Source organism: Suncus etruscus, chromosome 1 (genome assembly GCF_024139225.1).
Source record: "Suncus etruscus isolate mSunEtr1 chromosome 1, mSunEtr1.pri.cur, whole genome shotgun sequence".
NCBI classification, from domain to species: domain Eukaryota; kingdom Metazoa; phylum Chordata; class Mammalia; order Eulipotyphla; family Soricidae; genus Suncus; species Suncus etruscus.
This window is the reverse complement of record NC_064848.1, coordinates 191,676,771-191,691,432: the sequence shown is the minus strand read 5'-3', so window position 1 is coordinate 191,691,432 and position 14,662 is coordinate 191,676,771. Positions and strand designations below refer to the sequence as shown.

At 47.8% G+C, this 14,662-nt stretch overlaps 1 protein-coding gene across 1 annotated transcript in view; it reads left to right on the top strand.

The window, feature by feature from the left end:
• Positions 1-2,875: 2,875 nt before the first annotated feature.
• The window catches only part of GPATCH8 (G-patch domain containing 8), an 89,013-nt gene continuing 77,226 nt past the window's right edge, over positions 2,876-14,662 (top strand). Inside the window, exon 1 of the mRNA XM_049778878.1 lies at positions 2,876-2,976. Within this exon, the coding sequence (XP_049634835.1) occupies positions 2,932-2,976 (45 nt within the window). The 5' untranslated portion in view covers positions 2,876-2,931. The remainder of the gene's footprint in view (positions 2,977-14,662) is intronic.

Genomic DNA, 14,662 nt, shown 5'->3' with positions numbered 1-14,662 from the left:
TTTATGTACTTTGGCCAGAGGAGCTGGGACATTGGGTGGGGTCCTCAGGAAGGTCATAGGATGGAAAAATCTGATTCATGGCCCACACAAAGACAGCTCTAGATAGGGGCATTAGAGATTGAAAGTTCAATTTCCTTTACAAAGAGGAAACTGATGCCCAGAGAGTTTGGGCTGATATGAATCAACTCCAACCATTTGAACTGCTCTCTAACTGCTTGAAAATGCCAGACCTTTTCTTTTTTCTCTTTTCTTTTTCTTTTTTTTTTCTTTTCTTTTCTTTTCTTTTCTTTTCTTTTCTTTTTTTTAGACTCACACCCTGAAATGTTACATATGGATGTGGGGATGGGAAGTGAAGGTGTTCTCCCTGCATTACTGGACAGGCAGAAATCAAGCCAAAAGCATGCAAGGCAAATGCCTTAACCTGTGTTCTCTCTCCAGCCTACAAATGCCCACTAATAGCAGTCATAGGAACTTTGGTCTCATAGGAACATCGTTCTGATGCTGATGGGGGTCTCTGGTTGACTTACCAAAGTAGGGAGGAGAGGGGGCTGGAGGGATAGCACAGTAGTAGGGCATTTGCCTTACATGCAGCCAGCCTGGGAGAGACCTGGGTTTGAATACCATCACCCCATATGGTCTTCCCAAGCTTGCCAGGAGTGATTTCTTAGCGCAGAATCAGGAGTATTCCCTAAGAGCTGCTGGGTGTGGCCCCAAAACCAAAAAATAAATAAATAAAAATAAAATGGGGAGGAGAGAGACAGCAGTCTGGAGAATGGAGTCTACTACTTTCTCCCTACCTCTGCCACTTTGGGGTAGCTGGGTGAATTGAGGACTGATAACATCTTCTTTGGTGAGCCCCCTTCATCCTATGAACATCATCTTGCTAGCCCTGTTAGACAGCCTTCAAGCCTTGTTTGCCTGTCGTGGGAGTTAAATCTAGCACCAGATTTTTCTCAAGAGTTGTGAATTCAGGCTGGAGGTTTTGAGCAGGAGAGGGAGAAGATAAAGAAGAGAGTCAAGTACTCTAACGCAATCTTCTCCAAAGGCAGAGAGCCCCATTACACACATTCCAGAGTTAAGAGTATAAAAACACACGGCTCAGGGCGGGAGAGATAGCACAGCGGTAGAGTAAGTGACCCAGGACAGGCGTTGGTTTCCCATGCCTGCCAGGAGGGATTTCTGTGCAGAGAACCAGGAGTAATCCCTGAGCGGTACCAGGTGTGGCCCAAAGACCAAAAACAAACAAACAAACCAAAAAACAAGAAAAACACTTGTCCCCAAAACAAAAAAAAAAAATACACTTGTCAGGGCTGGAGCAATAGCACAGTGGTAGGCGTTTGCTTTGTACGCAACTGACCCAGGACGGACATGGGTTTGATCCCCAGCGTCCCATATGGTCTCCAAGTCTGGAGAAACATCTGAGCGCATAGCCAGGAGTAACCCCCCTGAGCAGCAACCAACAACCCCCCCCCAAAAAAAAACCCAAGACATTTGTCAAGATCCCTCATGTGGGCAACATGTGCATGCGGATACCATGTTCTAAGTTGACTTTTATAGGATTTCTCCCAACCTGCGAGGATGGTTGGGGTGAGGTTGGAGGACTTGGGAATAATTATAAAGTCTTTTTTTTTTTTTTTGTTTTGGTTTTTGGGTCACACCCAGCAGTGCTCAGGGGTTACTTCTGGCTCTGCACTCAGAAATTGCTTCTGGCTGGCTCAGGGGACCATATGGGATGCTGAGAATCGATCCGGGGTCCGTCCTGTATTGGCCACATGCAAGGTAAACGCTCTGGCGTTGTGCTATCCTCCGGCCCCTGATGGTCTTCTTTTGACATTCTTTTTTTTTTTTTTGGTTTTTGGGCCACACCCATTTGACGCTCAGGGGTTACTCCTGGCTATGCGCTCAGAAATCACCCCTGGCTTGGGGGACCATATAGGACACTAGGGGATTGAACCGCGGTCCATCCGCTTGCAAGGCAGACACCTAACCTGTAGCGCCACCTTCCCGGCCCTTCTTTTGACATTCTATTCCTGGCCTCTGTCCCTACAGGAACTTCTGGAGGGAGGTCAGCCTTTTTTTTTGTACTGCAGATGCATATCACTGAGTATCTTGCAGTATCTTATCATTGAGATAGTAATTCCTCCAAATCCTATCTCTTGATTTTATTACATTCCGATAACTTTTTTTATTTTTTTGAGCTGACACTCATGGGTTCCTCCTGGCTCTCTGCTCAGAAATCGCTCCTGGCAGGCTCGGGGACCATATGGGATGCCGGGATTTGAACCACAGTCCTTCTGCATGCAAGGCCTTACTTCCATGCTATCTCTCCGGCCCCCTTCCATGCTATTTTTTTTTGTTTGTTTGTTTGTTTCTGTTTTGGGGTCACACCAGGCAGCGCTTGTGGGACCATATGAGATGCCGGGATTCGAACCACCGACCTTCTGCTTTACCTCTATGTTATCTCTCCGGCCCCGCCAGGAGCGATTTCTGAGCGTAGAGCCAGGAGAAACCCTTGAGAAAAAAAAAAAAAGTCTGCGAAGAAAACTCAAGGGCGGACTAAGAGAAGGCGAGCAGGGGTCGCAACCTCTCCCCGTGGCCTCTGACCTTTGCCTCCAGAAGTACTCGCTGCCGTCGGGCGCCAACGCGCACGCGCGCGGCATCCGGGGTCACTCGCTCGGGGTCGCGGCGGCGCGGGCCGGAAGAGCGCGTGCGCGTGCGCATGCGCGGGCCGGCCGAGCGGCCGCCCGGACGTCCGCGCAGTCTGGCTGCTCTCTTTTTCCCTTCCGCCTGCGCCGGTGCGCGCGGGTGGGCGTGGAGTGGGCGGGCCCGGGGCGGGGCGCGGGGCGCGGGGCGCGGGGGTGTCGCCGGCCCGGGCGGAGCGGAGCGGGGCGCAGCGCAGCGCGGCGTCGGCGGAGGAGGGAAGGCGGCAAGATGGCGGACCGCTTCTCCCGCTTCAACGAGTACCGAGACTTTCAGGTAAACACGGGCCCGGCCGAAGCCCTGGGGGTCTCCGTGGCGCCCCCCGCGCCTCCCCTCTCCTTCAGGCCTGGCCGGGCGCGCCGCCTCACTTCCCTCCCGCCTCTGCAGGGCCCCCAGTGCAGCTGGAGGCGAGGCCGCAGCTTCCCCCCCCCCCGCCCCAATTCCAGCCCCGCGCCCCGTTTCCACTGCAGGCTTCGGCTCCGGCTTCCAGCTCCGGCCTTCCTTGGGATTTTCGGGACCTGGCTTGGGCCGCTGATCGGGGGGTTGTCTGCATGTTGGGGGGGGTCGGAGTAGGGTTATTGTAGGGTTTGGGGGGACCTCGCCCACCCCCTCGCGTCTATACCCGGGACATCACATCACATCACCCCCCAAAAGCTGGGGGGGGGTCTCGCTCCCCTGTAGCCCCCTCTGGGAGTCTATCCTCCCCGCCCCCCAACTCCTGCGCGCTGTCAGAGACAAACCCCTTCATTGTCTCCGCATCTTCTGCGCCTGGAGGAAATGGGGGACCCGGAAAACACTGTGCAGAGATTCTCCCCCCCTCCCCAAGCCCACTCCCCGCCTCGCCTTCCAGCAGGGTTTCCTGGAGCATCCCAGAAAGATCTGGGGCTTTTCCCAACGGTGCCACGGCACCCAGGGGGGTCCCCAGTACTTGGTTGTGTTTTCCTCCAGTAGCAGATGTCGTTCGGGAAAGCGGCCCGGCGACGGATGAGCCTTCATGGAGGCGCCCCCCACGCAGCCCCCCTAGTTTGAGTCGCTCGTCCTTGAGCCCCTTTCTGGGACGGGCTGGGACCCGGGATTTCGGGGGCGATGGGCTGTTTCCACGAGCCAGGTGCGCACCTGGCTTTGGCACCCCGACTGCTGGCAGCCGCCATGAGCATGAGTTGGGGTGCCTGGGGCTGAGCATCCAAGCTCCAGGCTATCTACATCCTGCGCGGTGCTGCGGGACTCTGGGACCCGGGACCGTGCGCTGGTGACCGGAGCCAGGAAGCATCGAGCAGTTGCCAGGTGTGGCTTTTGTGCGTAGGACGCCCCCGCATCTGGGATCTGGGGCTGCTGAAAAACCCTCGTGATCCCCCCCCTCCCCGCATCTGCTGTATAGCCGCAGCCTAGCACCGGCAGGGATCTCAGGATGTCTTAAGAAGATTAATCTGGGGGAAGTTTCGTTCCATTCCTGGGAGCCATTTGAGCCCTCGGGAAGGTTTATTTTAGCAAGCGTCAAACACAAAGCGACTGCACTGACTGACTGCAAGCGGTGTGGGCTTTAATGGCTAATTTTTGCAGAGATCATGACCGGATCCATCCCTCCCAAACAAAACCTTAAGGACTTGCCAAGAGAGAATTTCAAGGTGACCTAATAAAATTGAAAATAATTAAGTTTTTAGGGAAAAGGATTCGAAGCCACCGAGACTCAGCAGAATAAAACAAACTGGGTCTCGAAAAAGGTGTTGAAAAAGTGAGTAAGCAGCGAATGAATAGTATCACCTGAAGAAATTGAGAAAGTTATCCTCTGTCTTTTTAAGGAAGATGACCTCTCTGTTTTGGCTATGTTTATGTAGCTATGTTTATGTAACTTCTTTATCTTGCTTGGTCATCCAACACAACAAGTACGTATTTTAAATCTCCCCCCAGCTTTGTAATGGAATGACTAATTCCTGCTGTATTTGGTCAGCCAGGAAAATGTTTTCTTTTTTCCTTTTGGTTTTCTTTTTGGGCAGCACCCAGTGGTGCTTAGGGCAAACCCCTGGCTATGCACTAAGGGATCACTCCTACGAGGCTCAGGGGACCATATAGAATGCTGGGGGTGGATCCTGAGTTGGCTGAATGAATGCAAGGCAAAAACCCTATCTACTTTACTTTCCTTCACCCCAAAATGTTTTTTGTTTTTTAAAAATGCAGCCTTCTAAACATCTGAAATATGTAAATAAGGTATTTGAAATGGAAACTATATTTATACCTTTGCAAATTATTGTTTTAGTATTTTGGAGAACATCCACTTAAAAGTACTTAAGTTATTGTTTGTTTGTTTTTTGGGGCCACACTGAGCGGTGCTCAGGGGTTATACTCCTGGCTCTACGTTCAGAAATAGCTCCTGGGAGGCTTGGGGGACCAAATGGGATTCCAGGGATTGAACTGGGGTTCATCCCCAGTCAGCATGCAAGGCAACTGCCCCACCACTGTGCTATTACTCCAGTCCCTGAAGTTATTTTCCTGAGTATTTTAAAAAGTATTTTTTTTTTTTTTTTTTGGTTTTTGGGTCACACCTGGCGGTGCTCAGGGGTTTACTCCTGGCTGTCTGCTCAGAAATAGCTCCTGGCAGGCACGGGGGACCATATGGGACACCGGGATTCGAACCAACCACCTTTGGTCCTAGATCGGCTGCTTGCAAGGCAAACACCGCTGTGCTATCTCTCCGGGCCCTTAAAAAGTATTTTAACAGTAAAAGACATATTGATATAAAATTAATGGGGCTGGAATGATGGTACGGTGGGTAGGGCTTTTGTTTTGCCAGGAGTGATTTCTGAGTGCAGTCAGGAGCACCATCGGGTGTTGCCCCCAAACAACTCCAAAACAAAATGGGACTAAAACAAAAAGTCATTTAAAATTAGAGATAAAATGTGACAATGTTACCAAGTGTAGTGCATCCCTAACATTTTAAAGGTCAGGCTATTCAGAATTAAATGTGACCTCCTTTTAAGGTTCTGACTGATAAATGAGGTGAAGACACTGAATACACCTGAAAACAAATCCAGTGTAGGTGTCCAGAGGAGTGCACTGATCCTGTTGATTTTAGCAGATCACATAGCTCTGGAAAGTTTTCTGATGTAGCTTCTTTTGTTCTAGATGAATACTGTTTTCTTTGCCTTAAATTAATTGGCTGGGTAGTTATGGGAATGGTAACATTTGACTCCCAGTTTACCACTAAGTGCCAGTTTCAGAGAGTTTGAATATTATCTTTTGCATTTAATTACAAAAACAGAGTCAAGTTTACTAGTAGATTGTGTGAACACCTGAAATTTTCTTTTCTTTTCTTTTCTTTTTTTTTTTTTGAGCCACACTTGGCTCTGGAATTACTCCTGTTGGGGATTAGGGGAACATAGAAGGTGATGGAGAGCGAACTCTGATGAGTTGTGTGCAAGGCAAGTGCTCTACCCACTGTTCTAGCTCTCTGACCCCTGAACTTTTATTATTTTGTTTTTTTGGAACCACATTCAAAAGTGCCTAGGCTTATTCCTGGCTCTGCACTAAGGGACCATTCCTGGTAGGTTCAGAGGACCATATGGGGTACTGGGAGTCAATCCCTGATTGGCTGTTTGTAAGGCAAGTTTCTTACTCTCTATTACCTATCTAGCCCTGAACGCCTGAAATTTTGGAGGTTTCTGTATACTGCAGTGTGGGACTTAATTGTGGGGAATCACTTGAGGCATTTATAAATAAAGTAATTATCCAGGACATGTTAAGTATATTTAAAAAAATTGATAACTGTAAGCAGGTACTAATCTATAGACATTTTTGTTTGTTTGGTTTAGGGCCACACCAAATGGTGCTTAGGGGTTGTTCTTGGCTCTGTGCTCAGAAATCACTCCTGGCAGGCTCGGGGGACCACATGGGATGCCGGGGATCTAACCTGGGTCTGCCGTGTACAAGATGAACACCCTACCCGCTGTGCTATTGCTGGGGCCCTAGTCTATAGACTTTATGAGTATTGTCTCATAACTTTCACAGTCCTATGAGGAAAGTACTGTTTCTCCCATAGTTAAGAGAGGCACCTGAGGCACAGAGACTTAAGTAACTATGCCAAGTGTATATAGCCGGTAACTGAAAGAGCCTGAAATTGAATTTAGACTTTTGCTTTTTTTTTTTTTTTTTTTTTTTTTTTGGTCACACCCGGCAGCGCTCAGGGGTTCCTCCTGGCTCTACGCTCAGAAATCGCTCCTGGCAGGCTCGGGGGACCACTTGGACAAATGCCATATGGGATTCGAACCACCGACCTTCTACATGAAAGGCAAACGCCTTACCTCCATGCTATCTCTCCGGCTCCAGACTCTTGCTTTTTGACTCTTGAACCTGTGTGCTCATGACTATTATCTTGACTTTCAATTATGTGTTTTATGTAACTGTAGTGAGTCATTAAATATGGAAGATAAACTTACAGGTCACAAAGAATAACTGAACTTTTAAATGATGGCATTTAGAGGTTTTATTTATTCTACTGGTGTATTTTATTTATTCTTTGTGTCACAGAGGAACTATTGTTAACTATTATTTTGTTTTGTTTTGTTTTGTTTTTTTGGGTCACACCCAGCAGCGCTCAGGGGTTACTCCTGGCTCCATACTCAGAACTCGCTCCTGGCAGGCTCGGGGGACCATATGGGATGCCGGGATTCGAACCACCGTCCTTCTGCATGCGAGGCAAAGTTACTTACTATGCTATCTTACTTCCATGCTATCTCTCCGGCCCTGTTAACTGTTGTTTTAACTTAGACTTTTTTGGGGAGTGTTTATATCTGCTTAGTTTAGACATTTCTGGTGGGGGTGGCTATATGTGGCATTACATAGAGCTAACTCATGCCTAAGCACGCAGGCAGTATTCCTGGTGTTGCTTGGGGACCATTTGGGATGACAGAGATCACACCTAGTTCAGTTTCGTGCAAGGCAAGAGACCTAACCATTGTACTGGCTCTCGAGCTCCTAGTTTAATATTCTTTATTTATTTATTTATTTTTTTGCCACACCCAATACTGCTCAGAGGTTACTCCGGGCTCTGCACTCAGGATACCGTATGGGATACTGAAAATCAAACCCAGGTTGGCAACATGCAAGGCTAATGCCCAACCTGCTGTACTCTCATTCCTGTCCCTAGTTTAGAATTTTCGAATGTACCTTATTTCCCTGTGGACCCTACCCAGCGGGTGTTAGGGGAAAATAGCCATCTAGCTTTTGAGCTATTTCCTCAGCGCCCGCATGTCTGTGTACGTGTGTGCACATGTGTGTACGTGTGTGTGTGCGTGTGTGTGTGCGTGTGTGTGTGTGTGTGTTACCACACCTTGTAGTGCTCGGGGGTTACTCCTGGCTCAGAAATTTCTGGCTCAGAAATTATTCCTGGCATCTCAGGGGACCTTATGGGCTGCTGGGGATCGAACCTGGGTTAAGTGCTTGCAAAGCAAATGTCCGACCCGCTGTGCTATCACTCCGGCCCCACAAGGGCATTTGTTTAGCTGCATAGTGAGATCAGAGCAAAGATAGAACCGCAATACCAGAAATAGCAAATGGGGTCAATTTATTGTGCAAGGCAAAATGTTATCGCTTCCGGCCCTCCATGTGTTGGCCTTAATACTAATTTTGCAGAGATGTGTATGTCTCATACATGAGACATATACCCAATCACTGAACTATGTCTCAAGCCTGTGTAGCTTTTATTTAAAATTGTTTCTTTGTAAAAATAAATAAGTAAATAAATAAATAAAAGGAGGGCTGGAGAGATAGCATGGAGGTAGGGCGTTTGCCTTGCATGTAGGGGAACTGTGGTTTGAATCCCGGCATCCCATATGGTCCCCTGAGCACTTCCGGGTGTGCCCAACTGCCCCCCCCCCCCAAATTGTTTCTTTGTTTTCTTTTAGGTCTACACTCAGTGATGCTCAGGGCTTGCTTCTGGCTCTGCACTTAGGGATCAGTCTTGGCAGGCATGGAAGACTGTATAGGGTGCTGGAGATCCAACCTGTGTTAGTTGCATTTGAGGCAAATGCCTTATCTGCTGTACTGTTATTTCAGGCCCCCTCCCCAAATCGGTATAGCTTTTTTTTTTTTGGGGGGGGGTCCACACCCGGCAGTGCTCAGGGGTTACTCCTGGCTATCTGCTCAGAAATAGCTCCTGGCAGGCACGGGGGACCATATGGGACACCGGGATTCGAACCAACCACCTTTGGTCCTGGATCGGCTGCTTGCAAGGCAAACGCCGCTGTGCTATCTCTCCAGCCCCGGTATAGTTTTTTAAATTGATGTTCCAGCTTTTAAAATCTTTGTGATTGGGGCCGGCGAGGTGTCGCTAGAGGTAAAGTGTCTGCTTTGAAAGCGCTAGCCAAGGAAGGACCAAGGTTCGAACCCCCGGCGTCCCATATGGTACCCCCAAGCCAGGGGCAATTTCTGAGCACTTAGCCAGGAGTAACCCCTGAGCATCAAACGGGTGTGGCCCCCCAAAAAAAAAAACAAAAAAAAAATCTTTGTGATCTTGGGGGCCGGAGAGATAGCATGGAGGTAGGACATTTGCCTTGCATACAGAAGGTAGGTGGCTCGAATCCTGGTATCCTATATGGTCCCCTGAGCCTGCCAGGAGCGATTTCTGAGCGTAGAGCCAGGAAGAACCCCTGAGCACTGCCGGGTGTGACCCAAAAACCAAAAAAAAAAAAAAATCTTTGTGATCTAGACCTATGAATATATTTATGTATTGAACCACATCTAGTTGTTCTGGGAGTCCCCAGAACAAGTCCCCAAGAACAAGGGAGTCCCCTCCTGACTCTATGGTGTTCTTTCCTGGCACATGCATTTACAGTGTAGTTCTGAGGATCAAACTTGGGCCTTTTCATTTACAGACCATATACTCAACCCTTTGGGCTCTCTCTCTGGCCCCATATTTTTATTTAAAACTATTTTCTAGGGGCTGGGGAGGTAGTTCAAAGGCCTGGAGCATTCATGCCATAAATAACATGAATTTTGATTCCTGGCACCAATATGGTTCTCTGAGGATGGCCAGGCTCAATTTCTTTTTATTTTATTTTATTTTATTTTATTTTATTTTATTTTATTTTATTTTATTTTGGTTTTTAGGGCCACACCCGTTTGATGCTCAGGGGTTACTCCTGGCTAAGCGCTCAGAAATTGCCCCTGGCTTGGGGGGACCATATGGGACGCCGGGGGATCGAACCGCAGTCACGGTCCTTCCTTGGCTAGCGCTTGCAAGGAAGACACCTTACCTCTAGCGCCACCTCACCGGCCCCCAGGCTCAATTTCTTGAGCACTGAGCTGGGAGTATCCTCAAAGCACTGCTGGGTGTGGTCCCCCCCAAGAAAAATGATAAATTCAGGATCATAGAGTTAATACAGAGGTTCAAGTGCTTGCCTCACACTTGTCACATTTGTTTGTGCTTAATCTCTAGCACCACATATGGTTTTTGGGGATGGCCCCAAAACAAAACAAATAAAAAAACGAATTTAACAAGAGGGAAACCCAGGAAAGACTCTTTAAATCACTGGCACACCTGCATTAGCATGCCAACTCTAGGGGTTGAAGAGATAGTACAGAGGGTAGGCTCTTACTTGCCTTGCATGTGACTGACCTGGGTTCTCCTATCTCTGGCATCCTATATATCCCCATGGCACTTCCAGGAGTGATTCCTGAATGCAGAGCCAGGAATAATCTCTGAGCAGCACCTGGTGTGCTCCCTACTCCCCACTCCTCCAAAAAAGTGATGCCAATTCTTATGCAGTACCACACTAACGCTGTTTTGCTCTCTGATCCTGGTATTACGAAACTGAAACCATCAGTCTTAAGTCTTCACTAAAAAGACTTCACTAAGAATTCTACACATTTACTACATAAAATAGATATATAACATGCTTCCTGGCATTTACCATTATGATTATACAGTTTTTTTGGGAGGGCTCCCTTGACAATTTTCATGATTTTACACCCAAGAATCACTCCTGGTTGACTTAGGGGCCCATATGGAATGTTGGGGATTGAACCCAGGCAAACTTCATGTAAGACAAGCATCCTACTCTCTAAATTCTGGCTCCTGATTACACATTATTACATATTACTGATTATACATTACTTTTTTTTGTTTGTTTTTGGTCCAAACCCAGTGGCGCTCAGGGTTGCTCCTGGCTCTGCACTCAGAACTTGCTTTTGGCAGACTCGGGACCATCTGGGATGCCGGGAATCGAACCCAGGTCTGTCCTGGATCGTCTGCTTGCAAGGCAAACACCCTACTGCTGTGCTATCTCTCTGATCCCTGATTACATATTACTTTTAACATTTGTTTCATCACTTTCTCACTTGCTCTATTTATCTTAACTCAAGAAATCAAATTAAAGGGGCTAGAGAGATAGTATACCAGGCAGTACACTTTCCTTGCACATGACTGCCTTGGGATCTATCCCTGACACTGGATATAGTCCTCTGAATTTGCCAGGAGTAATTTCTGAGCACAGAGCAAGGAGTAAGTCCAACTGATATCTATCATATATTTATATCTATATAGATAGCCCATATATAGATATTTAGATAGCCCAAAATCATCCCTCACCCCCCAAAAAGAAAACCCACCCAAATGAAGAATACATTCAGAGAAAGGAGTCAGAGGCTACTTCAAATCACCAGTAAGTAATACACAAATTGAAGAACACACACACACACACACACACACACACACACACACACACACACACACACACACACCTCAAAAAAAAACCCATAAAAAACAAACCCAGAATATTTCTTTACTAGAATTCAATAGTATCACCATTAATAATTGCACAATCACTAATTGCTGTATAAATAAAACCTTTTATTTTGTTTTTGGACTACGTTCAGTGGTGCTCAGGGCAAATACTTCTGGCTCTGCACTCAGGATTCATTCCTTGCAGGGCTCAGGGATGCCTAGCAGAACTCGGGGAGATGGGATGAATAAGAACTTATGCCTTAATTGGTATACTGTCCCCAGCCTTAATTAAATTACTCTTTTTTTGTTTGTTTTGGGGCCACACTTTGTGGTACTCGGATTACTCCTGGCTCTGCCCTCAGAATCACTCCTGGCAAGCTCAGGAGATCATATGGGATGCCGGGGATTGAATTTTGATTGGCCACTTTCATGGCAAATGCCCTATCCACTAGTTTTTTATTAATTTATTTTTGAGCCACACCTGGCTTCAGTCAGGCCTTATACCTGGCCTGGAACCCAGGGATCATTCCTGAAAGTTCTCTGGAGACCACATGCAGCACTAGGGATTGAACCTGAGTTGGCTGCTTGCAAGGTAAAAATACCTGTTGTACAATCAGTTCCCATAAGGTGTTCTTTTCTTTGGTCACACTCAGAAATGCTCAGGTATTACTCCTGGCTACACTCAGGCATCACTTCCAGTGGTGCTTGGGGCCATTTGGGATGCCAGAGATTGAAACCAGGTTGGTTGTCTGCTAGGCAAACACAGTACCCAGTGTACTACTGCTCCACATATTCTTTCTTTTTCTTTTTTATTTCTAACCTCCACATATATATTTTTTTTTTTGGTTTTTGGTTTTTGGGTCACACCCGGCATCGCTCACGGGTTACTCCTGGCTCCATGCTCAGAAATTGCTCCTGGCAGGCTCGGGGGACCATATGGGACTCTGGGATTTGAACCGATGACCTGCCTCAAAGGCAAACGCTTTACCTCCATGCTATCTTTCCGGCCCCACCTCCACATATTCTTAACGAATAAGTGTGACCAAAGTAAGGTGAGCAGGAAGACTCCCTGCTGGTAATTTGAAAGGTGAAGGGTATATATATTTAAGGCAGAAGACACTTTTTTTGTTTGATTTTTGGGCCACACCTGGTGGTGCTCAGGGTTTACTCCTGGCTCTGCACTCAAAAATCACTTCTGGCAGGCTCAGGGGACCATACTGGATGCTGGAGATGGAACCAGGGTTGATCCCCTAGTCAACCGCATGCAAGGCTAATGCCCTACTGCTATGCTTCAGTCTAACAGAAGATACTTTTAAGTGTGGGGACATGTTGAGGGACAGCATCACTTTTTTTCCCCTGGTTTTTGGGCCACACCCGGTGGTGCTCAGATTACTCCTGGCTTTGCTCCTGGTAGGCTCTGGGAACCATATGGGATGCCAGGGATCAATTCTGGGTCTGTCCTGGTCAGCAGCATGCAAGGCAAATGCCATACCACTGTGCTGTCGCTCAGGCTCCACAAGACAAATTTAAATTGCATTGGAGGGAGAATGGTTGTCAAGAACTTTGATCATTTGGTTCCTTGTAGCGCAGTTTGCTTATGATTTTTCAAAGTAGGCATGGGGCTCAAGAAGAAAGACCCACTGTCTGGGCCCGGAGAGATAGCACAGTGGTGTTTGCCTTGCAAGCAGTCCATCCAGGACCTAAGGTGGTTGGTTCGAATCCCGGTGTCCTGTATGGTCCCCCCTGCCTGCCAAGAGCGATTTCTGAGCAGACAGCCAGGAGTAACCCCTGAGCAACGCCGGGTGTGGCCCCCCCCAAAAAAAAATTAGAAAGACCTGTTTGAATGCTCAGGGGTTACTCCTGGCTAAGTGCTTAGAAATTGCCCCTGGCTTGGGGGGGACCATATGGGACGCCAGGGGATCGAACTGCGGTCCTTCCTTGGCTAGCGCTTGCAAGGCAGACACCTTACCTCTAGCGCCACCTCGCCAGCCCCTCTTCTTCATTTTTTAAATGATCTTTATTTAAATACTGTGATTACAAATATGATTATAGTTGTATAATTACAGTCATGTAAAGAACTTAACCAGTGCAGGATTCCCACCATCAATTTCCCAGATCTTCCTCCTCCCCACCCTACCCACACCTGTACTCAAGACAGGCTTTCTATTTTCCTCATTCATTCACATTATTATGATAGTTTTCAATGTAGTTATTTCTCTAACTGCACTCATCACTCTATGTGGTGAGCTTCATGTCATGAGCTGCACCTACATGGGAAGATGGGGGGAAATAAGGGATGGGACGGAGGCAGTAAAAGATTAAAAATGAGCTTTGTAGGGCAGTATCAAAGTCACAATACAAGATGGATATTATGCATATATAAACTATATGCATACAATACTATCAATAGGAGACCAAGGAGAAAAAATTTCCAGTGACTGTCCCAACATAAACCAGTGTTAGAGGGGTCGGAGAGAGCACAGTGGCGTTTGCCTTGCAAGCAGCCGATCCAGGACCTAAGGTGGTTGGTTCGAATTCTGGTGTCCCATATGGTCCCCCGTGCCTGCCAGAAGCTATTTCTGAGCAGATAGCCAGGAGTAACCCCTGAGCACCACTGGGTATAGCCCCCAAACCAAAAAAAAAACAAAAACAAAAAACCTCCAAAAAACCAGTGCTAGAACGGCCCGCCCTCCTCCCAAAGTGCATTCCTATTAGTGTAGGGAGAGGTTGGGGGAAAGCCTGATGACCCCTATAGAGTCCACCTGGATCGGTGTCCAGGGGAAGGCCTGGAGTTCAGGGGAGAAAGAGGGGGATGGCTGGGGGCCTGCCAAGCCTTCCAGCACTCCCCAGACTAGGGAGAAGGCCTCCGGCATGGGGACTCCCTAAATCCCATACCTGGTAAGAGCTGGCCTCCAGAATCAAAGGGGAAACCGGAAGCCAGATATCTGCCCGCCCTCCTCCCCATGCACCTCCCCCTTGGAGTACGGAGGAGGGGGGGAAGCCTGAGGGACCCCTAAGAGTCCACCTGAACCCACTTCTGGCCATCTGAGCTGGCACGCAGGGAAGGCCTGGAGTCCAGGGGAGAAAGAGGGGGATGGCTGGGGGCCTGCCAAGCATCCTAGCACTCCCCAGGCCAGGGAGAAGGCCGCGGGCAAAAAAAATTTTTTTTTAATTTTCTGATATAAAATAAAGAGTTAGGTAAATGTGTTAACCAGCTGTGGACCCGCATATTGTAAATATACTTAG